This window comes from Sturnira hondurensis, unplaced genomic scaffold (genome assembly GCF_014824575.4).
Source record: "Sturnira hondurensis isolate 20B ecotype Veracruz unplaced genomic scaffold, ASM1482457v3 Scaffold0012488, whole genome shotgun sequence".
Taxonomy (NCBI): Eukaryota; Metazoa; Chordata; class Mammalia; order Chiroptera; family Phyllostomidae; genus Sturnira; species Sturnira hondurensis.
In genome coordinates, this window is record NW_028085119.1 from 1559016 (window position 1) to 1586722 (window position 27707).

Genomic DNA, 27707 nt, shown 5'->3' on the forward strand with positions numbered 1-27707 from the left:
AAAATAGAGCAGATGGAGAAATGCTTCCAACTCATTTCAGGCAACTGGCATCCCCCTGATACCCAAGTCAGAAGCAGGTATTGTAAGAAAAGAAAACTACAGACCTGTATTTCTCATGAACACATATGCCAAAGGCACCGACAAAATTGTTTTTAAAGATTTTATTTATTTCTTTATTTTTAGAAATGGGGAGGGAAGGAAAAGAGAGGGAATGAAACATCAGTGTGTTGTCGCTTTTCATGTGCCCCCTACTGGGGGCCTGACCTGCAACCCAGGCATGTGCCCTGACTGGGAATCAAACCGGTGACCCTTTGCTTCACAGGCCTGCACTCAATCCACTGAGCCAAATCAGCCAGGGCACAGGCAAAATTTTAAGTTGAGTCCCAAATATGTAAAGAGAATAATCTTCATGACTAAGTGTGCTTCTTTCCCAGGAAGTTTGGTTTAAAATTCAAACACACAGACACAGAGTGTAAAATACGTCAAAAACATAAATGTGGGGGAGGGAGTAAAAGCTGTAGTGCTTTTAGAAAGGGTTTTGAAGTTAAGTGACTATCAGTTGAAAACAGACTGCTGTTGTTGTATATGAATCTCATGATAACCACAAACCAAAAACCTATATTGGATACACAAAAAATAAAGAATAAGGAATCCAAACATATCACTAAAAAAAGTCATCAATGCACAGGAGAAGACAACAAAAGAGGAAGAAAAAACAGGAAGGAACTACAGAAAACTATTAATAAAATGGCAATAAGTACACATCTATCAATAATTACTTTAAATGCATATGGACTCAGTGGACCAATCAAGAGACACAGGGAGGCTGAATCAATAAAGAAAGACCAGGGCTTATGTCACCTACAAGAGACTCATTTCAGATGGAAAGACACACATAGTCTGAAAGTGAAGGGATAGAAAAAGATATTTTGTGCAAACTGAAACAGAAAGAAGGATGGGGTATTAATACTTACATCAGACAACAGACTTTAAAACAGACTGTAACAAGAGACAAAGAAGGACAATACATAAAAATAAAGGGATTAATCCAATAAGAGGATACAACTCCTGTGAACATCTACACATCCAATATGGGAGCACCTAAACATAAAGCAAACGTTCACAGATGTAAAGGGAGAGATTGGCAGTCATACAATGCTGGTAGGGGATTTTAGCACCCGACTCACATCAATCATTCAGACAGAAAATCAAGGAAACATTGGTTTATACCAGATGGATTTAATAGATGTTTACAGAACATTTTACTCAAAACAGCAGACTACTATTCTTTTCAAGTGCACATGTAACATTTTCCAGGACAGACCACATGTTAGTTCACAAAACAAGTCTCAGTGAATTTAGAAGATTGAAGTAATAACAAGCCACTTTTCTGACCACAGTGATATGAAATGAGAAAGTTAAAAACAGAACTATCATCTGATCCTGCAATTTTACTTCTGGGTATTTACCTGAAGGGAAAAAAGCACTAATTTGAAAAGATATATGCAGCCTTATATTCATTGCAGCATTATTTGTAAGAGCCAAGATATGGAAGCAACTGAGGTGAATACTGATAAGTGAACATGTAAAGAAGTTTTACATGTAATATAGTATATATAATGGAATATTATTGGGCTATAAAAATGAGTGAAACCTTGCCATGCTAAGTGAAATAAGGGATACAGAGAAAGACAACTACTGTGTGACTTCACATAGATGTGCAATCTGAAAAACAAAACAAACAAATAAAACAGCAACAAACTCATAGAGAACAAACTGGTGGTTGCCAGATGTAAAGGAGTAAGGGGGCTGGGAGAAAAAGGTGAAAGAGATTAAGAAATATAAATTTCCAGTTATGAAAATAGTCATGGTGATGGATAGCACTGGGAATATAGTCCATAATATTGTAATGCCAGGTGGATATTAGACTTATTGGAGTGATTACTTCGTAAGTTATATAAATGTCTAATCATTATGTTGTACAGTTGCAACTAACGTAATATTGTATACCAACTATAACTGAAAATAAATTTTAAAAATAATCTAAAATTTCTTAAAAGGCAGAAACAAAATTAGTCAAGTTACTGCTTTAATGAACAAAAAAAGGGAAACCATTTTAATTCTCTTCCTAGACACAGAAAACACATTTGACAAAAATGTGGATACACATTCATGTTAGAAATTCTCAAGAAAACTAGGGGGAGAAAGGGATATCCTCAACTTGGTAAAGGCACCTACAAAAACCCTGCAGCTAACATCAGACTCAATGGTAACAGACTGAATGTTTTCCTCTTAAGATCAAAGCAGAATCTAAGAACAAGGGAAGGGCACCTCCTTTATTTTTATTAAAAAAATGTTTTTTATCCTCACCCAAGGATATGTTTTTCTTTGCCTTTTTAGAGAGAAAGCAAAGGAGGAGAGAAACATGGATGCAAAACAGAGGCATCGATCGGTTGCCTCCCATTTATACACGCCTGGACTGCACCCTGGCTGGGGATCAAACCTGCAGCCTAGGTACATGTCCAATCAGAATTACACCTACAACCCTTCACTTACAGGACCATGCTCCAACTAACTGACCCGCCCTGGTCAAGGTGGGAGGGGTGTCTCCTTTTACCACATGGAGTCAGTCTTGTAGTGGTGGTCCTACTCTACTTAGTAAGAGAAGAAAAAGAAAGAAAAGGCATTAACTGTGTAGTAAACAGTTTAACCTTATTCCAAAAAAAGGTCTGGTCTTTATCCTCAGCATCTGAGAGGGAACCTCTAAGCTCTCAATATTTTGTGCCGGAGAGGAAGGCGTATCTTTGCCTGGGGGGCTTGGGTCGCAGTAGACATTTCAACAATGTGACTTAGGGTGGGGATTGCCTACACCCAAAAGAACAACACCGTGATTTAGGATGGGAGGTTTGGTCAAATCACAGCAGTCAAGCTGGAGACTGAGATCAATTAAGTGGTCATTTAATCAATTGTGCCTATGGAATGAAGCCCCCTGAAAAGCTGAACACAGACACTCAGGTGAGCTTTCCTGGTTGACTATACCCCATGCATACTGTTACACATTAATACCGAGAAAGTGACCCATCTGTATAGAAGAAACAACGGAAACCCTGTGCTTGATACTTCCCTGGACTCCGATTTACGCCCTTCTGCCCTTGAGTAATTTTAATCTCTATCTTTTCCCTGTGATAAACTGTGCCATGAGTATAAAGCTTTCAGTGAGTTCTGTGAGTCTTCTAAATGAACTGTTGAACATAGCGGCAGATTTGGGTTGGTGTCAGAAGTGAGGGTGATCTCTTGTGGGGACTGTTCCCCCTACAGGGGAAACTTTGTAGTTGGCCAAACTTTCCCACAGACAGATTAGAAAGGGAGAAATAAAACTGTCTTTAATCACAGATAACATCATAATTTTGTTGGAAATCTTAGAATATCAACAAACAAGAAGGTATTAGAATTTGTGAGTTTACCAATGTCTCAAGATACACTACGACCTTTCAGGGCTTCTTAGACATGTGGTTCAATGGAGCAGAATAGGGGTCCAGAAAGAGACCCACACAGACGGACAACTAATTTGCAACAAAGGTGTCAAGTAACTGAATGGGAAAAGGACTTTTCAACAAATAGCCCAGCAACCACTGGATCTCTGTCTGCAAAAATGAACCTCGTCCCTTACCTCACTCCAGATATAAAAATTAACTTAAAATTATTCACAGACCAACACATAAAACTGTAAAACTTACAATAGAAAACACAGGAGACAATCTTGTGACTTTGGATAAGGCAAAGATTTTTTAGAAAGAACAAAATGAACACAGACTATAAAATATTTAAAAGTTAGATTTCATTAAACTTGAAAACTGCTGTTCTTTGGACATTAGTGTTAAGAAAATAACAAGCCAAGCCACAAACTGGGAGAAAATCTTTGGAGGACCCTTACCTGATAAATAATTTTGTATTCAGAATATATGAAGAACTCTTACAACTTGAAAATAAGACAAACAACCCAATCATAGATGGGTAAAATTTAAGGAAACATTTCACCACCAAAGAGATGCTGATGGCAAACAGTCATTGAATAGATGTTCAACATTACTGAACATTAGCAAATGTTCATTAAAACTTCATTGAGCTACTTCTACACATTCACTAGAGGCTAACAACAAAGAAACCTCAGGCACGTGCTGGCAAGGATGCATCGCAATGGGAGCTCCCATACTTTGCTGGCGGGAGTACAAAATGGAGATGGTGCAGCCACTGGGGAAAACAGTTCTCCAGTTTCTTACAAAGTTAAACATACACTTGCCATACAACTCAGTAACTCCATTTGTAAAACAATGTGCCAAAAAGACCTGTAGGTGAATACCTATAGCAGGTGTGTTAATACCCCCACATTAGAAATAATACAAATTCATCAACACAGGAATAATTGAACAATTCATAGGATACCCATGCAGTGGGATACTTTGTAATAAAAAGCAACAAATCCCTGACATGTGTAAGAACATAGATGTTTTTCAAATGCACTATGCTAAGTGAAAGATTCCATACTCAAAAGACTACATTGTATATTTATATGATTATCTGGAAACGACAGAACTATAGCCACTGCAAAGTCAAGGTTCCTGGGGTTGGAGGAGGGGTTGACTACAGTGGCACATGAAGGGACTATTGAATATCTGGGGTCCTGGAGCTATTTTATACTGAATGTTCTCACAATATCGCAACTCTTCAAACTGAACACCTTAAATGGGTTTTACTTTAGGTAATACATACCACAACAAGCCTGACCTACAATAAGAAAACCAACCCATAAACTATGAAAAGTATTTTGCAAAGTGTCTAACTGATAAAGAATTAGTGTCTAAACACTAGGATATAAAAGGACCTAATAGGAAAAAGTTAAACCTCAATATAAATATGTGCAAAAAAATGAACATAAATTTCCCTAAATAACAAAAATAGAAATAAAAAACATGCAAAAAAACCTGTTAAATCTTCTTTAAAAATCAGGGGACTGCAAATGAAACCTTCAGTTAGATACTATTTTTTAACCATAAGATTGGCCCAAAATTTAAAACTGGACCATTTTGAGAGTTCATGAATAGTGTGGAGCAATGGAAACCTTTACCCACTTCTTGTGGGATTGTAGTGGTGGAGCAGTACTTAGTAAAGTCGAACAGTGTACACTCTGTGATCCTGAAATTCCACATCTGCGCATATGCCATTCTGACAGCCACCCACGTGTGTATCAGGAGACATGCACAAGAAAGTTTGTAAAAAAAAAAAAGGCAAGAAAAACCCCAAATACTCATCAAGAGTAGAATGGATAAATAAGTTATGGTACAGTTTTACAACATTTTACTCTTCTGCAATTGAAATGAATGAACAATATAGGTACATGGACTAAAGTGGGTGGATGTGAAATATGCTCATTTGTATTTTAAAAACCCACAGAAGCGTAAATGACATTTTGTGTAGATAAAGTCCAAAAACTGTGTCTCATAGGTTTTATAGCTGATCATTTATAAACATGCACCTGGAGTCTTGGCAGGAATAGTGCAGTTGGTTAGAGCATCATCCTGAAATGCCAAGGTTATAGGTTCAATCCCCAGTCAGGGTACATACAAGAATCAACCAATGAATGCATAACTAAGTGGAACAACAAATCAATGTCTCTCTTAAAAAATCAATAAATAATAAAAAATTCAAACATGCGCCTGGAGACAGGCTACCTGTATTTATATTCTAGCCCCCACTTCCTGGCTGTGCAGCCTTTAACTGTTTGTACCCAAACCCCCTCACCTGTACAGCAAGAACACTAGGACTTCTAACACAGTGGGGCAGCTCATGAAAGTATCAATAAATGTTAGGCATCATGATTATTTTCTAATCCACTAGGAGGAGCCTCAGTGGTACCAGGGTAGCAGGTATTTACCCCCCTTCTTTGAAAGCAGCAGACGGCAGCGGTACGGAAATACATGGTGACTGGCTGTGAGTGGAGAAATCTAATGTTGCCATTATGGAGGAACGTGAACTACTGAAGAGCTGTGGGAAAGGAAACAGGAGCTGGGATTGCTGAAGCCCCAGTGACAACTGAGGCCAAAAGACATTTTCAGCCAAGTCCTTGATTGTTCTGGAGAAACAATATTTAAAGTTAATGAAGTCCACACTCGTGCAAGACAAGAACTCCATGCAGTCCTCTTCCGACTTTTTTTCCTCCAGGCGTGAACTTCCCAAATGGTAGTTATTCCAAGCCTTTTACCTGACTACTTTCCTCCTGTCTCTCAATTAATTGCTTATTGGTGCCGTCTTCAAAGATTAGGACAGAATGAAAAGGATATAAAAGGTAGACCCCACGAACCCTCACATCTAGGAGTCAGCCATTTCTTGAGCTCAAGATGTGGTGTGGCGAGGCTGAGTGTTCATTATGCCCAAATAAGTATCGGAGAAGGAAGACTTTCAGGCAGTCACACGGTTGTCTACTTTATCTGCCTTCTTATCACTTGCTTTTATAGTTTGATTACTAAACTGTCAGTTTGAGGAATCAAGTGAGCCTTTGTTTTGATATCCTTAGACTTAATTACCATACAGGGGTTTACTCTGCTTTGCAATGGAAGTCTAAAGATGGGTAGAGAAGAAAGAAAATTTACAACCAAAGTGAACTGCCCTCTCAGATACATTAGGAAAATTCCACATAGTTTATACTGGTATTTATCACCACTCTCACATACAGGATGCTATTATTCCATGTAGTGTAACTACTACAGTGCTTTGTCTATTACTTACCCTCTGATTTCTACTTGAGCCACAGCAGTGATATTGATTTGCAGGCTCACAAAGTTGCTGTCTGGGTTGTCCTTGTTGGAACTGAAACACAATGGCATATGATTTAAATATGTTTTCTCAGATGTGTCACTATAATATATGATCATAAAAACATTCTGAATTTCACACGAGTAACATGATCATTCAGAAAACAATGGCATGTCCGTTCTATAAAATCATAACCATTTATAAATGGAAATGCTGAGATCCCCAATGATCAAAAGTAGTGAATGTAACTTCCATGAGGAGACACCGTCACAGGAAGCACAACAGATATCTAGAGAAACTGACATTTTTCCAACTCAATGGCTCCACCGAAAAGCCAGCGATCTGAGTTCATTTTCCTGCATCTACCTTGGACACATTCCTTCACTTCTCAGAGCATCATATTCCTTGTCCATCAAATGAAAAGGGACAGCACAGTCAACTCCTGCTTTCCCATGCTTATAAAGAGGAGGACTGGCAAGAATAACCCACAAGCAGCACATAATGGAAAAAGCATTTGTGTTTGGCTCTGGAATGCATCATACCATACATTGTTTGGGCAGCAAATTTATCTTCATGATGGCTTATTGCTTAAATAATATTAAAAGAAGTGTATATTCACTGCCTGATCAGTGGCTGACTGGGGTGGGGGTGGGGGCAGGTAGAAGCGTGGCCAGAGACTAGAAGAAGTGCGATCACAGAAGGTTGGGCAGGTTGCGCAGGTGCAATGAGCAGGTGATGCATATGTCTGTCATGTGTCAAGATTCTGAAAATGGAAGGCACGTGTTTAATGATATTTATCTCCATGGTGGCAAAACCATGTTCAAGTTTGTTATTTCTTTCTCTCAAGCAGATATAATTAGTTATGAGATTTAACTTAAAAATGCGTGTGTTAAGAGCCAATGCTGTAAGGAAAACGAAATATGTCTCATGAGAGGCCTGACCCAGAGTAGCTGAGCTTTAGATGTGAACGACTTGTATTTACTGTCCTTCTATAATTTTGTCAAAGTCACCCTAATATCCCAAAGGACTAGGCAGCTTTTACCCGACTGAGACAGGGCTGGCCACACTGTCGCTAATAACAAATCATGTTTATACTTGGGCCTCATTAGGAAGAGAAAGCTCTCTCCTTTTCTCATCGGCTCTCACACAGACTCAGTGGACAGGCTCTTATACTGTGATGATGGCAATGGCTATGTTCTGATGAGCTTTTGAAGTGTTCCAAATGTGGGAGCTGGGAAAGACAGGATAAAAGTCTACTTTCAAAGGAGGAGGAGACGGAATTGTTCCCACATTGCTTTTGAAAAGTCCTGTTCGATTGTATATCCTGATAAGGAAACCTAAGCCGCAAACACACATAAAAGATATAAACAGGCAAATGTCAGGCTCATTTCCTGTAATGGGGTACCACTGCTAAGCCTGTGATGGGCCTAGAGGGCCTTGTTCACCAAAGTTTGAACCCCAGTTTCCAGGCGATTTTACTAGTATCACATCTGGGGAGGATCAGTCAACTAAAAAGTTTTCTTTTCTTTTTAAGGCAGGATTCTGAATTACAAACCACTAAAAAGTCATTAAGTAACTCCACTTGCTGTAGACTTTGTGGTTCCAAATCTATTGTGGGGAACTCTTTAATTTGGAAATTTAAGTCTAATTGTCCCTCAGATTAAGCAGACTTTGTTCTATTTTCTAGCTCATTACTGCTTTGTGGCGGTGGAAATTAGAATTATGGGGTGGGGGGGTAGTGTTATTTGAGTTATCCCATAATTCTATTGCATTTTGTTTCTAAGAGGTTCAAATATCATGACTTTCATTGCTAACAACACCCTGAAAATATAAATAGATGTTAAGCCCTGAAATCCTTTCGGTACTAGAGACCACTATGAGGCTTACACAGGCGGTTTTGAAATGTAACAAAAACAAAGGCAGACTTGGGGGGGCTAGACCTGGTGCGCTAACTAAAATCACCCTCTGGCACACAAGCTTGCCATGCTACCTGGTCCCGCAACGAGCGCTGTCGACAGAATCTCCTGGTGAGAAAGATACCAAGCTTGCTATGTAACGTAGATGCTTCTTTGACCTCATCCCTGGACGGAAGCCTCCCTCACTAATACCACTGCTGTATTCAAACAAGCAATTCACCTTTGCCGTGGATGCTGAGCTATTTATACCATCAGTGCTAGGTCTATGCAAAGAATGATTCATTTCCTCTCTGTGAATATACCCTATGTCATGTACCAAGAATAAACATGATTTTCAATTTTTACTCCAATGCAATTTTCTTCCTCTGTACTGTTTTCCATTTCCTACATTCTAGCAATCCCTCTATGCAATCCTGTCTTGGGAATATCAGCAAAGACAATACAATGCTCATTCCGCCTTTACTGAGGGAACGACTGCAGCAATGATCAGAGAGGTGTGCTTGTACACGGGAACTGCTCTCAGAGCCCCGCTCTGCACAGGGAGGGAAATGTTTACATGTCACACAGAGCCAGGGCACGGAGACATCGTTTAATGCAAACATTGGGTAACATGAAATATCTTTAAGTTTATTAATTTGTAAAGCCCAGTTTTCTTTTGGGTTTTATAGTTGTGACAAAGGGCATTAAATGTGGGTAACAGTGGTCAATATGGCCAAAAGCTTTAGACTTCAGAGCATTTGGTTTGGTTTATTTTTGGTTTAAACACATATAAACTGGACTCAAAGCATCCATTAAATACTTATTTACATCTTTGGAGTCTGCCAGAAAAGCATTGCAGATAAATGCTCACTTCTCAAATGCTTCAGTATTTGAGTATTAAACGTGTTCTCAAATGCTTTTTATCTCTATAATGTGTGTTTCTGGAATCTGATGCTTTATGTAGGCTCCCCAGTGCCTTCTGCATATATACATTTTTACATTTTTTAAGGTAATGTAGAAGAGTCATGAGTTTTATAGCATGTAAGGATGAAATAATCATGGCCCATTCTTTTGGATGAAGGGGATGTGAAAAACGACTATTTCTACTTTCCATCATATTCAGCACTTCGTTGCCAAATTCATTTCAACATTGATCTATAGGATGGATCCGGGGAAGGAGAGGAACACTATTTAGTGACCTCTGCTCCTTGAGTGAACTGCAAATTGCATCTATTCCGTTACAACTGCAGTCAAAGGTGAGGAGGAAACACCAAGGAAATTGCTTTGTACCTTTGACACAGACTTTATTTCTAAATAAAGCTGCATATTTTATGAAAGAGGTGTCCTTCCCCAAGTGACACAGAGCTATGTGGCACCATAGGATCCGTGTCACAGACGATGATGTGAGAAATAGAAACTTTGGCCTATCGTCTGGAGTGATGGTGGCCCTTCGCCGTGGAGTGCTCGCCCACCAGCCCGCCCTCCCTTCTTCCTCCCTTCTTTTCCCCTGAAAACTTACAAATATTAACAATCACCCAAATAGAGATATTTATGACTAACTAAACCTCTTGGGAAATATACATTTATGTAAATAGAAAAATAGCCATTTAATAAGCTTTTGGTGCAATGAGGGGACATTACAGAAGAATTTATTCCATCTACATCCAGACTAATTTGGGTAATTTTTTCAAAAAACTCTCTAAGGTTCAGCAGAAAATGTTAAGTTAAATTTAAAAAGACCTAATTATGGTCAGAAAAAGATACCAAAAGTAAGTTAGAAAACCTTTCGCCCTAGAAAATGCAGCACAAAGTTGGGAGGTCTGGTTTGTGACACAGGTTGCAGATTTTCTGAAATCTACATTCTTACAGAGTTTATAACTTATTTTAATCCTCAACTTCTAGTTAAGTAGCTATTAAAAATAAGCCATTGTGAAAATAATTTTTTAGAAGTCCTCACACGCCATTGACATCTTCTTGCACAGGAGGTACATTTAGAGATTAGCCACACTGCACACTAGTATTGGAAACCAAATCACAGATACTGACTTCACGGTCCTTTTCATATTAGCACACGTTGGGTGACTTATAAATTATTATGGAAGGCCTGTATGTGCTGTCCACATCAGCATTTTTCAAACATTGAAAATTGCAGACCACAAAATAGTATATACATCTCCCAGGATGTCTTACTATGTATTTACGTGTATCTGAAAGAGATGTTTTATGAATAGAACTCTATTATATTCCATCAATTGCCTTTTCTTTTATTATGAGTCTGCAGAGTCATCAAATTGATTCCATTACTGGATAGTGGTCTGTAGTCCATGGCTGGGGCTCCCTGGGCCTGGTGGACAGCTTTCTCCTGGTCTTCCTACTCAGGAAATACAACTTTCGGCCATGAAGGAGCAAACAGAATAGACAGTGAAAGGATGAAGTCACACTTGAATCCCTGAACAAGATCAGTCTTAGAAAAAAGGGGGCAGCTATACAAATGACTCAGCTTATAGTTCCAGAGAAGGCCCTGCCCTTTGAATGCAAGGTGGGGCAAAAATAGGTTTACAGTTGTTTGTATAGAAAAATAATACAAAAATTAATAAACAATAATACAAGGATAAGCTCTGTGTTTCATATACTCACAACTGTAAACCTACTTTGCCCCACCCTGTATAAGATCTGATCTGCATCTCACCTTGGTATGCACATTAAAACATCAGAGACTTATTCATTCTTGAAAAGTTAGAAGACTTCAAGATTTCTAATGCAAAAATCTATGCTTTTTGCTGAAATCTTGTTCTTAGGGATTAGCTGACCCCCAACTGAGAGCAGGGTGGGATGTGGAGTGGGTGGGCATGGCAGGAGGCTTGTGCACTGGAATGAGGGAGAATGGAGGTGAAGGGGGTGGAAAGGTGCCCAGGACAAAGTATTACTCTCATAACTTGGCCTATGGAATGAAATTCTTTTTCAGAACCAAAAATATTGGAATAACTGTCATAACTGAGAAAAACAAAGGAAAAACGGACTGTCAGAGTCTGGGTTCTAATTTCAGATGAACTTTTAAGGTGCAGCTTGACAAGTAGCATTCGTTTCACTACGGGTCCCCTTAACATTGAGTATTAGGCATTTAAAGGTCTAACCTTCTGATTTGGAGATCAAAGTTAATGCTCATGTTTGTTTTCTCAAGACGTGGAACTGCAAATCGGAGGCCCAGAGAGTACTAAAATAAAAAATAAAACACACGCACACAAGGTACTATGTTATTACATGGGAGGAACTTTATATGCAGCATAAAAACCTTTTAAAGCCATCTTGCAGAACTCTACCCTCGGCTGCTGTTCCTATTCCTGTTTCCGCCCTGGGTGCTGAGAGCCGAGAAGTCGTCATGCAACTGCGATGGTAAGGCCCCCAATTATTCTGGTCTCTACACAGTTGGGTTTCCTCCCTTCCTTTAGCCCCGTACCAACCCTTCTCCTGACACGGTCCTTGTGTGCCAAATTACAAACAACCTAAATACAGGAGAGGAGATTGATTCTGAAAACTATGATGTTTCTTTATGGACACTTATGTGGTCATTGAGATTACAGCCATGAAGCCTACACAACAATGTGGGAAATGCTTCTGATGTGATGATAATCAATGAAGGAGAAAGGGTACAATGTTGTGTGTGTGCTGTGTTTCAGCTATGGTTTTAAAAGTCCACCAATGGAAAGGGTATTGTATGGGAGTGAGGGTGTATTGTAAGAAAATGTACCAGAGCAATATACTATAGTTAAGGTTATAAATATGTGGGTTATTTTTTCCACCTTTATTTTCCAAAAATTTACAACTCTCTCATTATCTTTATAATTAAGAAATAAGATTTTTAAAACTTGGGGAAAGATAAACCTAATGATAATAAAAGTTGGGAAGTAAAAACAATTACTAAGACACCTGTTATTACTTCTTTTCTCATGCACTGCACTAAGCCTAACACGCATCTTTGTCTCATGGAATCACAACTGCCGCTCTCAGAGGTAGGTGCTGTGATGGCTGACATTTTTCATCCCAGCAGCCAGCCGAGGAGCAGACAGATAAGTCGCCTGCTGCAGGTACAGAGCAGATAAGCCGCAGAGCTGGAATCGAAATCCCTCTAAGCTGACTCCAGAATCTGGATCCACTGCCACTACGCTGTGAGAATCAAGCTTGTCGTTAAAAGCTCATATTAAGGTAAACCAGTAATAATATGAACTAATAAAAAATTATCATTTTCATCAGAAGTCATCATTTTACTAGCCCTTACTAAATAGGCTGCTAGTCAGTACTGACCTCGTACAAAGCCACTAGTGCCTATATCACATCATATCATTGCCTTGCTCCAAACATTCCTGCAAACAGCTGTTCTCCTATTTCAACATGACTCACCAAAGGCATCAGCTGATAAATGGCAAAGCTGGGATTGAAACCTAGGTGTGTCTAATTATTAAGCCTACACATCCCAGCAATGCTGAATACCTTTATTATTCCAAATGTGCGATTTTCTGTCAGACCTCTGGGCCTTTGCACATGCTCTTCTCTCTTCTTTGGAAACCCCATAAGCCTTTCCCTGCTTTTTGTACTTGGAGAACCCCCACTAACCCCGACTTCAAAGCTCAGGACAGGAGACACCTCCTGCAATTCATCCTCTGATTGACCCCACAGGCCGGGTCAGGCAGATCTCTTCTCTATCTCCTCTCTCCTTCTTTGCTCCTCTCCTACTCAACCTACGACATTGCTGATTTTGAGTTTCTTATTGAATGGGAGTTGTCTATTTTCATCTCCTTATTGTCAGACTTTAGCTTGGTATCCTGCATATAGAAGGGGTGGCAATAAAAATGGTTACATCTCATAAAAAAAGATGAGGAGGAAGAGCGTGTCATTGTTTGTACATGCCCAGTGATGGGGACCTTCCCACACAGTGATGAAGCCTGCCTAACATTGTCGGTCTTCATCACAGAGCAGTTCAGCGTGGGATGAAGATACAAAGGTGTGACCAATTCGCACTAGTGAGAGATGCATGTGCTCTTAACTGGAGCCAAACACCAGACCTCTGCGCATTGACTCTGAGGAGCCTTTGCTGACCACTACTTTCTTGTTTTCCTGCTTGAAAGATTCTGCAAGTTTTTACCAACCTTACTGTCATACAAGTATTTTATATAACTATAGCTACTCTATGAAAATGGCATTACTACTTACAAATCAGAAGCAACAGTTCTGAATGTTGCCTTGAATGTTTTGTTAAATTAAAACACAAAGTCACTTGAAAACAGTGTTTAAAACTATTTGGGACTGGAATAGATATTCCTGGAGATTTATAATGCTTTTTAATATTTAGGACTGCTTTTACGTTTAGAATTTTACTACAATCCACTGAGAGTATTCTTTTAAAGTACAAAATGAAGTCAATAAATCAAAGTGTTTATAACAAAACAGAATGCAATAAAATTGGTTGTGTTTAAGGGACTTAAAGGGTGAGATAAGGAAGCTATTAGGTTTCTTCCACTATAGACCTCAGAGATAAATGAACAGAAACAATTTACTTCCTTGACTTCTAAAGATTACTTGCTGGTAAAATGGATTGACATCATTTCACATAAACACATTTTGCCTTCCAACTTTGAGTGACTCCGTTGGCCAGTTTTTGTTCCATAATTATTCTTAGTCATTGATGAGCTCAGCTGATCTCTGGTCTAGATTGAACACTTCATACTGAAGAAGGGATAGTGCCCGCTCGCCCACACACGCTCGCACCAATGCTACCGTGTCAATTCACTTCTCTTTGGCCTTAGGTGCTTGGACTTTAGTTGAAAACTAGCAAAAGGATTTATTAGCTTCTACATAAAAGGATTCTAACGAAAAATGTTCTAATAGCTCAGCTGAGACTTCCATCGTATCTTTCAAGGCCTTGTTTAAATATCTCATCTGTTACCCATTAGTTTTCATCACAGTTTTGCAGACAGGATGTATTTGGGCCTGGTTCAAATCTTGGGTCTGCCCGTCATTATCTGTGTGACTTTGGGCATGTCATTGACTTCTCTGAGTCGTACTACTGTCATTCATGACACAGGAGAAACACCTGACTCGCAGAGTGGTTGCTTGTTGTGGAAATTATATGAAAATGTTGAAAAAGCACCCAGTAACCGGTTTATATCACAGATGACCAGCTATCCCTAGCTAATAAAAACCTGGTATAAAAGCTTAACTTTCATTTAGATATTTACTTTTTCTGAACCAAGAGGTGAGTTCACTGGACTACAGCTTGGTATCTTTTTTAACTATCCAGGATCAATGATATAGTGTGTTGTCTTTTTATATTGTGTTCTTTTTATAGTGTGAAAAAGCAAAAATATTATTCTAGCACAATATCCTAAAACAGACATTGGGAGGAGGTATTTACTGATCGAAAGTTTCAAAGGCTCCAATACACGTGTGAAACACTGAGCTAACAGCTTTGCTTCCTGCAGGCTTCTTGGGTCTCAGTCACAATGCTAACGTGCACCCGGGTGTTCCAGAGGGTGCAGTTCTCAGCAGGGACCACACAACTCTCCTTGAAAGGCCTAGCTCAAGGAACTAGCACTGCCTGGAATATATTTTGGGAAGTTGTTCTAATAAAAACCTATTCAATGATAGATTTTCATGAATTTTTTCAAACAAGCCATTTTATTGATAATCATAAACATCTAATTTAAAAAAGAGGAATATATATGTTTAGTTTATGTAACATTTAATTATATAGTATTTGCAGACTTGAGAATTTTTTTCTGACTTCATAAAATAATTGTTTCTATGATATTTATTACAAGAAGTTCCTATGTGTATATGTAAATGGCAATTGCATAAAATAGATTTATTGTCCACAATACTGAATGGGAAGTGCTTAAATCTGGAAACAAAGAAAGAAAAAGGAGGAGGAGGAGAAGCTGGTAAAGGAGGCAGAGAAAGAGGACAGGAGGAGGAGAGGTGAGGGCGGGGTGGGGGGTAGGGGGGAAGAGAGGGTGAGGAGGAGGAGGAGGAGGAGGAGGAGGAGGAGAGGCAAAGACCCAACTCCTTATTCCTTTGTAGGCATGTTACAGGTCATTATTAACCCTTTCTTTTTATTGCTACACTTTACTTTCTTATTCTTCAAGTAAGATACCAGGTCTTCAAGTAATACCTGAATTATTATAATATTTTAATATGAAAATACTGTGTATAATATTCATATGGGAGGTATATTAGAAATAAAAATTTAATCATCTTTACTAAAAATTTTTAATTGTTTTTCTTAAATCCTTTACTTAATAGTATTTGTTTTTAAATTCAAAGAAAAAAAGTCGTAAATTCAAGGAAGAAATAGTCAACAAAAAAAAGCCATGGTAAAAAAAATAGTATTCATGGATCTGTTGTGAGTAAAAGACATGAAAGTGTAATGTCCAAAGAGAAAGCATGCAAAAGTATTCATCTTCTTGTGTTTTTAACCTTGTACTATCCACTCAGTGTTGCTAATAATGCTAAATCCCACTACCCTGGTAATTTCCTGCCTAATTTGTTTTAATTGCTATGTGCTAAATTGCGGAGTGCTAATTAGGGAGCTTTCCATTAGTTCCCTTTAAAATTCAATTAGACAGAAATCAGTAAGAGCTTCTGGTTTTCTCTTACATTTGTTCCAGCCACCATCGGATTCCCAAGGTCACACACCACCATTCTGGTTACATTTTCCATCTTGTACTCACAGCTCAGGGGTCGGAATCCCTGCAACAGGAAAGAACACCAGGGCGGAGTTCAGGGGGCAGAATAAATCACATCCTGTCAAGAAAGCAATGCTGTGGGTGGGAGGCTCGGCTTGATTTCAAACACCTGTGTGGGTAAATGGGCCCAAGAACTAATTTGTGACCATCAACTCAGAAGAAAAACTGGAGAGAAAAGATTGAAGTTTAATGTTAGAAAGAAACATTTTAGATCGGTAAACACATTTACTGTGTTAACCCTTGAGAAAACAATGCTTCCTACAGTATTTATACAAATATTTTAGATATTACTTTTATTAGTGTTAGTGTTAAAATTGGGCCATGAAGATCACAGATAATTCATCACAACTAAGGAAATTTATTCTTGCAAAAAGGAAATGACAGTAATGTGCATAAAAGATCACATAACTTAATGACCATTTGCAGGAGAATTGCTTTGAACACAAATTTCTACACATCAGGGTCCCATTTTGAGATTACACCATCAAACTAAGTTCAATCCTCTGAATACTTGAGATTAAAAGAGAACACTTTCATTTTCCCAGTGCTTCCTGTCTCCCTTCTCTTCCCTATATCTTACTCTGATTAGAATGTGCAGAAACTCTGGTTTGAAGGGATGCTTGGAACTATGCATTGGAGAAAGTCTCAAGGTTACACCAGAGAACGGGAAAGAAGAGGAGGTTTACCTCTGAGCTCCTGCTCTCTGCTCGCAGCTCCACCTCGTGTCCCCGCATTGCTCCCAGCTGCCTAGAAATCCACACCTTGTTCTCTACCCCGAGCCCTTTCCATATTTCAGAACATAATGTCCCTATTGCCCTGCTCTGCCTTTGGTGATAACTACCTACGCTCACCCATCATTTCACTCTAACTTGTTAAGTGCTACTAATATATCACCCGTGAGAAAGAGGTGAAGGGATCAAGAAGTACAAATTGGTAGTTACAAAACAGTCGGGAGGATGTAAACTACAGCACAGGGAATACAGTCAATAATACTGCAATAACTATGCATGGTGCCAGGTGGGTACTGGAAATATCGAGGGGAACACTACGTAAAGTATATGATTGTGTAACCACTATGCTGTACACCGGAAACCAATACAAAATAATGCTGAAAGTAAACTGTAATTGAAAAATAAAAATTAAATTTCTCAGAAAAAAAAACCCTATAATCCGCCCCCCAAAATATCTATCACCTATAGCCCTCGTGACCAAAGATAAGCTTACAAAATGAGGGCACTCGTAAAGGAGGGACCTTTGGGAATTTGTGCTCCATGGCAGGTCCATGGAAGGGGGTTCCTAACGCGGGGACTATTTACCCATCTCTCAGCTCCCTTGAAATTTCAGGTAAGGAAGTAGTGTGAATTTCCAAGTAAAAGTTTCAGAAACCCTCCTCCACTCCACCCGTTTCACTTTATTTAGAAAAACCAAGATTCAAAACCAAAACAAGGAAAAGCCAAACACAGCGCCGGTATCTTGGTAAAAAAATTCTGTAGGTGGATCATCGTGTGCTTTGAAAAAAGCCGCGTCAGAGGGAGGAGGGTTTTGTATCTCTTCAATTGCCAGCGCCTCCCAGCAGTTTGGCAGGAAGGAAGCCTTGGGAGATGCAGGGCGGAAGTGACTCGCACTCTCTCCTGAGCAGGAGCCTTCAGGGAAAGAGACAAACCCAGAACCAACTGTCACGTCCTCTTCCTATAGCGCCCATTTCAAGTCCGTCCCAAGTCATGAGAAAGGGGAGAATCACTAATATTTGGAGGCATTATTTAACGCATGCTCTAAACATGAAATGAATGACCTGTCAGTCTCTTGATGGAACTACGAAACTTTTTTTTTAAGTTGATTTTATTAGGGTGACATTGGTTAATAAAATTTTACAGGTTTCAGGTCTGCAGTTCAATAATACATCATCTGTACATTGCACTGTGTGTTCACCATCCCAAGTCAAGCCTCCATCCATCTACATTTATACCCCTTTCCCTCTGGTAATCACAAACTGTTGTCTGTCTATGAGGATTTTTGTTCTTTATCCCTACACCGAAACATATCTTCAAAAAGCTGGTGATATTCCCTCTTCTCAAAGATACCTTTAGCACGTATTTCAGTTTAAGAATTCATAACTAACTCTAATTGTACAGAGATATGTTGTGTTGAGATTATCCAATCCTGAAAACAGGAAAAAAAAACCAGCAAAAGCTTTTCTTAAAAAGTCCACATATCCCCTGACTATAATTCAAGGATTTACTTTCTATGTAAATATTTTTATCTTATCTAAAGGTTAAAAGTTATGTGTACGTTTTTTTTCTAGCTTCCTAGAAATAGCTTTTCCACATCAATCAGTTCTTCTCTCTCCCCAGGTCTCCCACCCTTTTTCTTTTTTAATCTTTATTTCCTCTCTGACTGAGAGAAACAACTGTTTTTCTAGATATTTCTAGGTTATTTCCCCTGCAGTTCCAGGAACACTCTTGTCCTAATCCATGTATAGCTCTTAGGTATCATTCATGTGTTCATTCATTCACTGAAAATATTTACTGTGTACCCCTTGCCTCACTGGATTTCCAGTTATCATTATCAACTGCAGTATGTAATCACAAGCAACTCTACTGTGCCAGGCAAAGGAAACACAATTGCCATAGATTGTTACGTTTCTTCAGGAGAGGTTCATAGTGGTAGAGGAGGACATGCACCAAAAAAGGCATCCTGAGGGATGAGACACCGAAGCTCATGGGAGGCAGTGCAGATCAGTGGTTATGACCAAGGGCCTGGACCTAACGGCTGAGGTTTCCATCTGAGTTCTGCTATACAACAGCTGTGCAACTCTGGGTATGTTACTACATTTCTCCTTATCTGTGAAATGGAAATGATGATAGCCTGGCCATTTCTCTATAAAGCTGTAATGAGGATTAAGTAAATTAAATATATGTGGGAGCACAGAGCAGTGCCCAACCCACAGCAATTGTGAAAGAAATGTTAGCAGTCTCAATCATTAGTAAGCTGAGGCCTAAAGGATGAGTAGAAAGAAGTAAACTGGATAAGGGGGAGAGGGAATAGTTAGTGCCCCAGAGAGAAGGAACTGCAGGTACAAGCTCTCTGTGGTGAGAGCGTGCAGGGCTATTACAGAAACTGGAAAGAAATTCCGTTCCTCTGGAATTTAAAGGGTGGAGTAAAGGAGAGAATCAATAACTAGTAATGAGGCTAAATAGGTATATAACTTAGAGGTGATATAATTAAGGGTCTTGTTAGTCATCTCAGGAATTCGGACTTGATCCTAAAAGCAACGGAGAGCTAGTAAGGGTTTTAAGCATGCTAGTGATATAGTCAGATTTGCATCTTTAGAAAGGCGGCTTCTTTTGCAGGGAAAGGGACTGGAGGCAGGAAGATGAATTAGGGTACTGTTAGAGTCATTTCAGAAAAAGGCCATAGCAGCCTGGACAAAGGCAGTGACAGTGGCAGTTAAATGGAGAGAAGGAGTGGACTGGAGAGATTTGGGACTAACTTCCTACTTCAGGAAGCAGGGGGATGCTGGTGCCTTTCTCTGAGATACTAAATGGAGGAGGAGGGAGGAATGTGAGCGCGGGAGGACAACCAAGTCTGGTTCTGGACCCGCTGAATGTGAGGCGAGTGGGAGACAGAGGAGCGAGGTGGAGTACACGAAGTGCCTCGAATCGCCAAATTCATGGAGATGGCGGGTTGAGTGGTGGTTACCAGGGGCTGGGGAGAGGGGAAATTGGGAGTTAGTGATTGATGGTGCAGAGTTTCAGTTTTGCAAGATGAAGGGAGCTCTGTGGAGGGATGGCGGTGGCTGTACAACAGTGTGAGTGTGCTTTACACCACAGAATTGTGTCATGCAGTGTGCACATGATGTGTTACTGAGTTGTACACCTGAAACCTGTATGGTTTTATGAACCAATAAATAAATTCAATAAAGAATAAATTTTAAATGGTAAATTTTATGTTACACATAACTTACTACTATAATAATAATAATGATACATGTAATAAAAAGGTAAAGTACATAGGTCTTTATTCCTAGAAAAAATTTAGAAGGAAAGTCACCAAAGAGAAGTATAAAGGCTGGCTCAGTTAATGTTTCCAAAGAAAGAGATAATGGCCACCACCTGCATTTTTGAAAAGATGAATGTTTTCAAAAAAACAATAACAACATTTACAACTAGATAATCCCAATACCTTTCCCCTGGTGAAAAAATTGATTGAAAAAACTTGCACTGAGTCTAAATAAAAAGATACACAATCCTCAAACTGCTCAGAAACAAAGAAGAAATTAGAGTGAGGCTTAGCCTGAGCGAAGTCTCTGCCCAGGAAACTGATGGAAAAAGGGGCGGAGGGCGCATCTGAGGTTGTGGGTAACGTCTGTTGTAACCCGTACAGCCGAAGACGGAAACGGCAAATGCTCTCGTGTTTCTCAGGTCACAAAGTGAGCAGTAAACTGGACGTTTTGCTAAAAGGAAAACACTTTAGCATAGACGCTCTGTTCAGCAAAATTAGAGGGGGAGTGGCCTGAGGGAATTGAAACAGAAATGAGAGGAGCCCTGGGATGTTTAAAAGCAACACACTGGAGCTCACCGTTTGCTTAGTTTATGTATTATCTGCATGGGATGTTTATAGGTAACGGTTTTCTGTGCATTTCTTCCACAGAAACTCGTAATGATTTTATGATTGTCAAAGATACATGATTATGACCTACCCAGATTTATTTATATATTTAGTGTATTTATTTATTTATTTATTTTCTTTTTCCCCACATTTTTTATTGTTGTTCAAGTACAGTTGGTCATATTTATTTTTTTTAATCAAGAAGATAATTTAACCAAAACATGAACCATGAGACTAGAGGTTTAAAGAGAGAATTTTATATTCTTGATATTTTTCAATGCCTATAAAATAGCAATATTACAGCAGTTGGTCAACATCTCTTTAGAGGAATTATTTTGCATTAAGTTATTTAAGCATTAGCACGTTCAAACTCCTGAGAATATGCAGTATGTGTAAGCAAGCTCACATGCATTTAATAAATCGTAGTCCAAAGAACAGACCCACCCGTGAGTTGTTAAGGGGCACCCAATGTGCCTAGCTCCGTGCGAAATGCCGTGATGACTATGAGAGAATGTTAATTTAAGCTGGGTCTCTGCCCTAAATTGTGAGTCTGTGTATTTCTAAAAATGAGGCACTCTCTCCATTGTCTCCATTAGCCACAATGTGTTGGTAATGTTTCTTGAGACCAAACGCTTATAAACACAGCAGAACCTTTGGATACCCTGAGTGGGAAGATTCTTGTTCTGATAAGGAAGGAAAGGCTATAAAAAGCATCCATGTCAGTTTAATAAACAGTGGCATTGCAGGTTTGGCAAAGGACGGAGGCCTGGCTTTTCTTGGTCCCAGGCCTGAAAAGGTGGACCACGAAGAAAGAAAAAAGAATGTGTTTCCTTTCCAGTGCCTGTCTAGGCTGTTATCAGTGCTCAGCTGGGATTGGCTGGACCTTCCTGCACGAGCAATAATGAGAACCAGACCTCCGAAGATCTACTTGAAACGTAAAGGAACTCAAAACAAAGGCCTGAAAACAGTCAGCCAGGGTGGGAGTTAGCTGGTGAACTTAGCTAATAGATCCGTCAGTTGGTAAACTGCTGCTCTCAGCCAGTTGCAGTCCCTTTCTTGCTTCAGCTCCCAAACACGGGCCAGTTTACTTCTGCACCGTGGCCAACAAAGATCTTAATACCATTTAAGATCACCCCCCTTCCTGGCTTACTGCGATTATAATTAACAAAGTAAAGTGCCACTTCGCTCTCTTTTATTTTGAAAGAAACTCTCACCTGAGGTGGCTCTACTTAACACGGATTTGACTCCCAAAACATACCTAGCTCTTTACTTCTTCAGACAATCGGTAGGCATTACCTTGTTGCTGCGCTCAATCCCCACATAATCTGCCTCTTCTGGAATCAGCACGAAGAGTTCGGCTTCGTAGGCTCCTTCTCCTTCATTTCTGGCATTGATTATGAGCATAAGGTGATTTTCATCTCCAATGATGACCTGATGCTTATCTCTAGAAATGCAGTTTAATAGGAATCATTAGATACTACACTTCTCTGGATTCATCAGTATTTTATTTAAGAACTTACCTGGGGTGGGGGAAAGATGGGAGAGGCGGAAATGCAAGACTGGGACAGAAAGAAGGTGGACGGTCATGAAGGGGTGGTGAGAAGAACCAAGACACCCATGTCCAGATGGAAAGGGCCAGAAAATAGCCAGTGATGGGCTGGTAAATGTTTAACAACCAGGTCTCCCCCAAAACCCCCCAAACCAAAAAAAAAAAAAAACCCGCCTCAAACTACATCTATTTGTAGCATTTGCTGATTCCAGTGGTATAAGTCCTTCCACTGTGTTCCATTTCAATCTACTGACACACTTAACAATCTTCCAGCAAAAGTTCTAGAAAATTTAACAGTTGGCTCAAAAGCCAGAATGAGCAGGTCCAGCACATCCCTGAAAACTTCAGCAGGAGATTAGGTAAGCAGTGGAAAGAAAGGGAGAGACATAATTGGGAAACTCAGAGGGAGAGACGTGTAAGGCAAACTGGATGGTAAGAGGAAAGAAGGAGGCCGATGAAAGATCACCAATAGCTGATGGAGGATTATGAGGTATTTTAAGGAAATTTAATTCACTCCAAACTTCAAATTGAGCCAACATTTGGAAATGCCTGTTTCACTTTTGACTTTTGACCTTTCATCAAAGCTATTGCTTTGTACACTGGCTAACTGGTGAAGCTTGGAGAAAGCTTCCCTGAGAGGTACCAAGCAAATTCCAAACACTGGCAGTGAGTCAGGTCCTGGCAGGTGGGGGTGAAGGAGCACAAACTGTTTATTCCCATCAGAGATGCTTTATGTCTTAATCTGATTTCTTCGCATATCACAATGCAATGCAATCACCGGTCTGGACCGGTGGCTTGCTGTTCCAGGCACCCAAGAAGCCCTCTGATTCTTACTTGGTTTTGTGGCACCTTCTGCTTTACCCCATAGAGTGCCATTACATTTTCCCCCAGAAAATTAAATTTGAGTTTGTTTTGACAGTTTTAAGGATGTCTTTGAGTCATGGGGTGTTGTGAAAAAAGTTTCTGCCAAGGTGTCGATGGAAGCTGCCTGTCTCTGAATCCTCTGCCCACAGAACTGAGCCAAGTAAATACAAACTGAACCACCCCACAGATGCGTTTACTTTGAACAAAAACATTTTTCCCACTTCTGCTGAAAGATGAAACAGCCCAGGCAAAATCTCGGGGTGTGTCACTTGACACCAATGACAAAGAAGTGACCCAAACCACAGGCTAACCTAAAGGGTAACCAAGCTCAAGAATTTCACGCAGCGTATCTTTTTGTAGTAGTTGGAAATGCATACTTTCTCCAGAGAAGCTTTAAGTAAACACCTGTATTCCATTAGATAAAATGTACGAGTTTATTTATTTAAACTTACGGTCTAGCTGACAGCTTCAAGTCAGGAATGCACATGTTGTCTTCTCCACAGTCCACCAGGATATGAGCCTGGGTAGGGCAAACACACATCAGGAGCAATCTTGGAAAACCGGAATCACATCCTTCTCCTTGAACATTATGAACGACTCCACAAATCAAACCAGGGCTTTCTTTGCCCTCAGCATGCTCCTACCCAGCTAGAAGCCCCATGTTAAGCCCCAATACAGGCTAGTTTACATACTAACCCAAATTCTAATTCATTCTGAGCTGTCTGTAAAGAATGTGACTCTGGCAATGTTTTGAGGATTACAGGTTGTATTGCTTCCATTACAGCCACATTTTGAACAAATTAAATCTTGGTTGCACAAGGGGGCAGGTTTCCGAAAATGCAATAATGAAGTGTTTCAGGAAACACATTAGAAAAATCTCCCAAATGGTACATGTTGGTGCGCAGGAACAGGGGCTTGATTCCACCTGGGGGTCACGGGAGCAGCGCTCAGGGCCTAACGGGAATACACCACCAAAGGCCATCGGGGACCTACCTGTTCAGTAACAACATTTTCCCTGTAGTGGTTCAATATTGGTGTCACTTCCAGGCCTCCCTGAAAGGTGGATTCATCCAAACTGTAATTCAGACTAATGTTGATTGGAGATAATTTATCTCGGAATTCAGTTTCATCCTGGGGAAAACAATCACCAGCTCAAGAAGGGGTCTGTGAATTAGCTGCAAGATGTACTCTATAAAAGAGGCACTTGACTTTACTCAATGAAAGTGAATGATGAACTAATCACCACCGAGAGCTTAAGCACACACTGATTGATGTGGTACTAGTGGCCAGCTTAATTAACACGTGCTCAGAGATGAATCTTTCGGAGCCCTGGCTTCAGTGAAATGCATGCTTACAGAGGTAAACTTCAGTTTCTTCAGATCTGCAAAACTCACACGGATTGGCCAAATTACAAAGTTTAAAAAATCATATATATGCAATAAATACTGAAAATTTCGCAAATTGGGATTCACATTTTCATAAGGTTGGCAGAATTTGTGAGTCCATTTATGAATCCTCTTGGGCTCAGGGGACGGAAACATCTTGATTCTCTTCCTCTCTTATCACCCCTTTAAGCTCTCAAAAGCATGAACTTTGAAACATCTTCAGCACATTGGAAGTTCCTTCTGGGAGGAGAGCAGCAGCAGCAGCAGCAGCAGCAGCAGCCGCAGCAGCAGCCAAGAACACCCAGAACCCCTTCCATGGGGTGCACACACCGCCCTTCAGTTGTGCGCCAGTCAGGCTGAGACTCCAGGGTCATGGGCCGAGCATCCTAGGGTGCGTTTGTAAGCTTTGCCTTCGCCAGGTGTCCCCTCACTAACACAATCCACTAAAGGAGGAGACGAAATAAGAGTAACAACAACCTGGCAACTGGTGAGAAGATGAAATAATGGTATTATAAATATTTTGGCCTTTTAAATTTCACAGTACATTTGAATTCACTACTTAAAATCCCCTGCTTTAAATATATAATTATAAGTGACTTTTAATAAAGGCTTGGAATGCCTAAATATTTTCCTGAGTTGGCTCCGAAATGCGCATTGATAAAATCTGGCCAAACATACTCACATAGGAGAAAAATTCAAATAAATTGTGTTTAACATTTACTTTGGGTGGGGGGGAAGGCAGTTAGAAGTGAAAACCACCTGAGTTACTGCTATTATCAATACTGTGAACAAACCTAAAAAAAGCCCTGGATTAGCAGAAAGCAGTTCGGCTAGAGATGGGAGTATGCAGCCTTACCATGAAGTTCCCTCCAATAACACAAAAACAGACATGAAACAAGTACAACAGTTAAATGGAGAAAAATGGTTAAAACTGGGCTTTGAGTGTGAGAGGCCAGTGAGGTGACGGGGGAACACTTACTCGCAGGTAGACCATGAAGTCCTGGCACTGGCGGGATTTCTGCCCCCTTATCACGAGGGGGAAGGTGAGGTGTGACTGATGGTTATCCAGGAAGAGCGTGCGTTTAATGGCTCCTTTTTGTTTCAGGGAATCTAACTGCACCTCGGCAGTCAGGCCTAAAGAACAGAAATTAAGCAAATGTAACCCAGAAAGGAGAAGCATTGAGTGAATTCAGTGTTTTATCAGTGGCACGAGTTCCTGTTTCATCTCACTTACTCAGAAAACATTGTTTTCATACTTGGGATCGAAAACATCACAGGAGCTGAGAGAAATTGTATGAAATACTGCCCAAACTAAAAAGGTTGTTTTTAAAACAAATGGTTGTTTCCCCCACAATTATTTCTGTTTTTATGGATAATATTAATACCAATTATTTGAGTAATATTTATGTAGGAGGCTCCATACACTCTAGGGATACTGGTATTGCTAAAGGGCTCATTAAAAGTTTTATGTGGTATGTGCAGAGAAATGTTTACAACTGACTTTTCTTTGTACATTAGAGGGCTATAAAAATGAAGACATGCTCACCTATTGTGTTTGAAATACTCTGGCCTTCTACAGATGCACACACTCTTAAGGAAAAGCTATGGAAAATAAGAGGCAATAATTTATTGGTTAATGAAGTTTTGAATCTGAAGTAGAGCTCTCCCTTAACCATACCCCAGATATATGAATACATCGTTTTCCTCTATACTTCTGGTATTACACACATACAACTAGAAAAATAAATATGCACATATTTATTTATCAATATATTTTTATAAAAACATATATATATACATATCTTACCAGCTGAACACAACACTAATACAATTAAGACTAGTTATAAACACACAATACAAAATATACAGATGATATTTGTAGAATAGTGTACCTGAAACCTATGTAATTTTATTAACCTATGTCACCCCAATATATCCAATTTTAAAAAAAGACTGATGAGGTTAGCTGTTTCATAACGGACTGATTAATCAATTACTTGCTGCCTTTATTCAACACATGAATATTTCCAAATGCCAGTCAGTGAAGATATGCCATGTTCCACGGCAGGGAAACAGCTCATGGCAGAGCCTGGAGATGAGCAAGAATGTGCCACGTTTGAAGAACGTGAAGAAATTCCATGTGCTTGTTCATTACAGCAAGATGGGGAAGACTGGTAGGGGACAGGGCTCTGAAATTCATTTTAAAGAGTCTGGATTTAATCCTAAGAGGCATGGAGCACCATGGTGTGAGTAACCCACCTCCCCACTCTGCTGGGAAGGAGAGGGAACTCGGCAGAAACTCGCCAGGGGGTGGGATACAATTTGAGGCAGAAACCCTAGAAGAGGGAACAGCGAGAGAAGGAACATGAGGAACACAGAGTGGCTGTCTTAAGCGAGGCAGGTACAATGAAATGACATATAAAAACAATAAAAAGAGGCGGATGTGCACAAGCGACACTTTAAACAAATGAATGACCACGGCCATGGACAATGGTATGGGGATTGCCTAAGGGAGCAGGAGGGCAGGCTAGGTAGAGGAGGGCAAAAGGGGGAAGATTGGAAAAACTATCATAGAATAACCAATAAAATATTTAAATTAAAAAAGAGACACTCTAGTTTTGCCTTGAGCATACTCCAGAGTGGTGCCTGCCAGCCTTGTAGGATGACCTGCACTCGGACCGGTCCTGCGGCCACGAAAGGAATAAAAATGGTCGGTTGGCTCTGCCTGACTTGGTTGAATGTGCTCAGCTCCCTCCTGAAAAATGTCAAGCCCTAACAGCCAGCCTTTGAGATGGGTCTTTTTCACATTTCTAAGGAAGTAAAAATATAAGAACATACTTAAGGACGCTTTAATGAC

General features: G+C 39.9%; 1 protein-coding gene across 1 annotated transcript in view; it reads right to left on the bottom strand.

Annotated features, from left to right (window-relative positions):
- Window positions 1–27707, bottom strand: part of ITGA8 (integrin subunit alpha 8) — a 172097-nt gene that overhangs the window by 43188 nt on the left and 101202 nt on the right. The window contains exons 16-23 of the mRNA XM_037060759.1: window positions 26397–26452; window positions 25830–25984; window positions 24459–24596; window positions 23918–23985; window positions 22349–22496; window positions 16356–16448; window positions 11840–11919; window positions 6784–6864 (exon numbers count right to left, since the gene is read on the bottom strand). Coding sequence (XP_036916654.1) covers window positions 6784–6864; window positions 11840–11919; window positions 16356–16448; window positions 22349–22496; window positions 23918–23985; window positions 24459–24596; window positions 25830–25984; window positions 26397–26452 — 819 coding nt within the window. The remainder of the gene's footprint in view (window positions 1–6783; window positions 6865–11839; window positions 11920–16355; window positions 16449–22348; window positions 22497–23917; window positions 23986–24458; window positions 24597–25829; window positions 25985–26396; window positions 26453–27707) is intronic.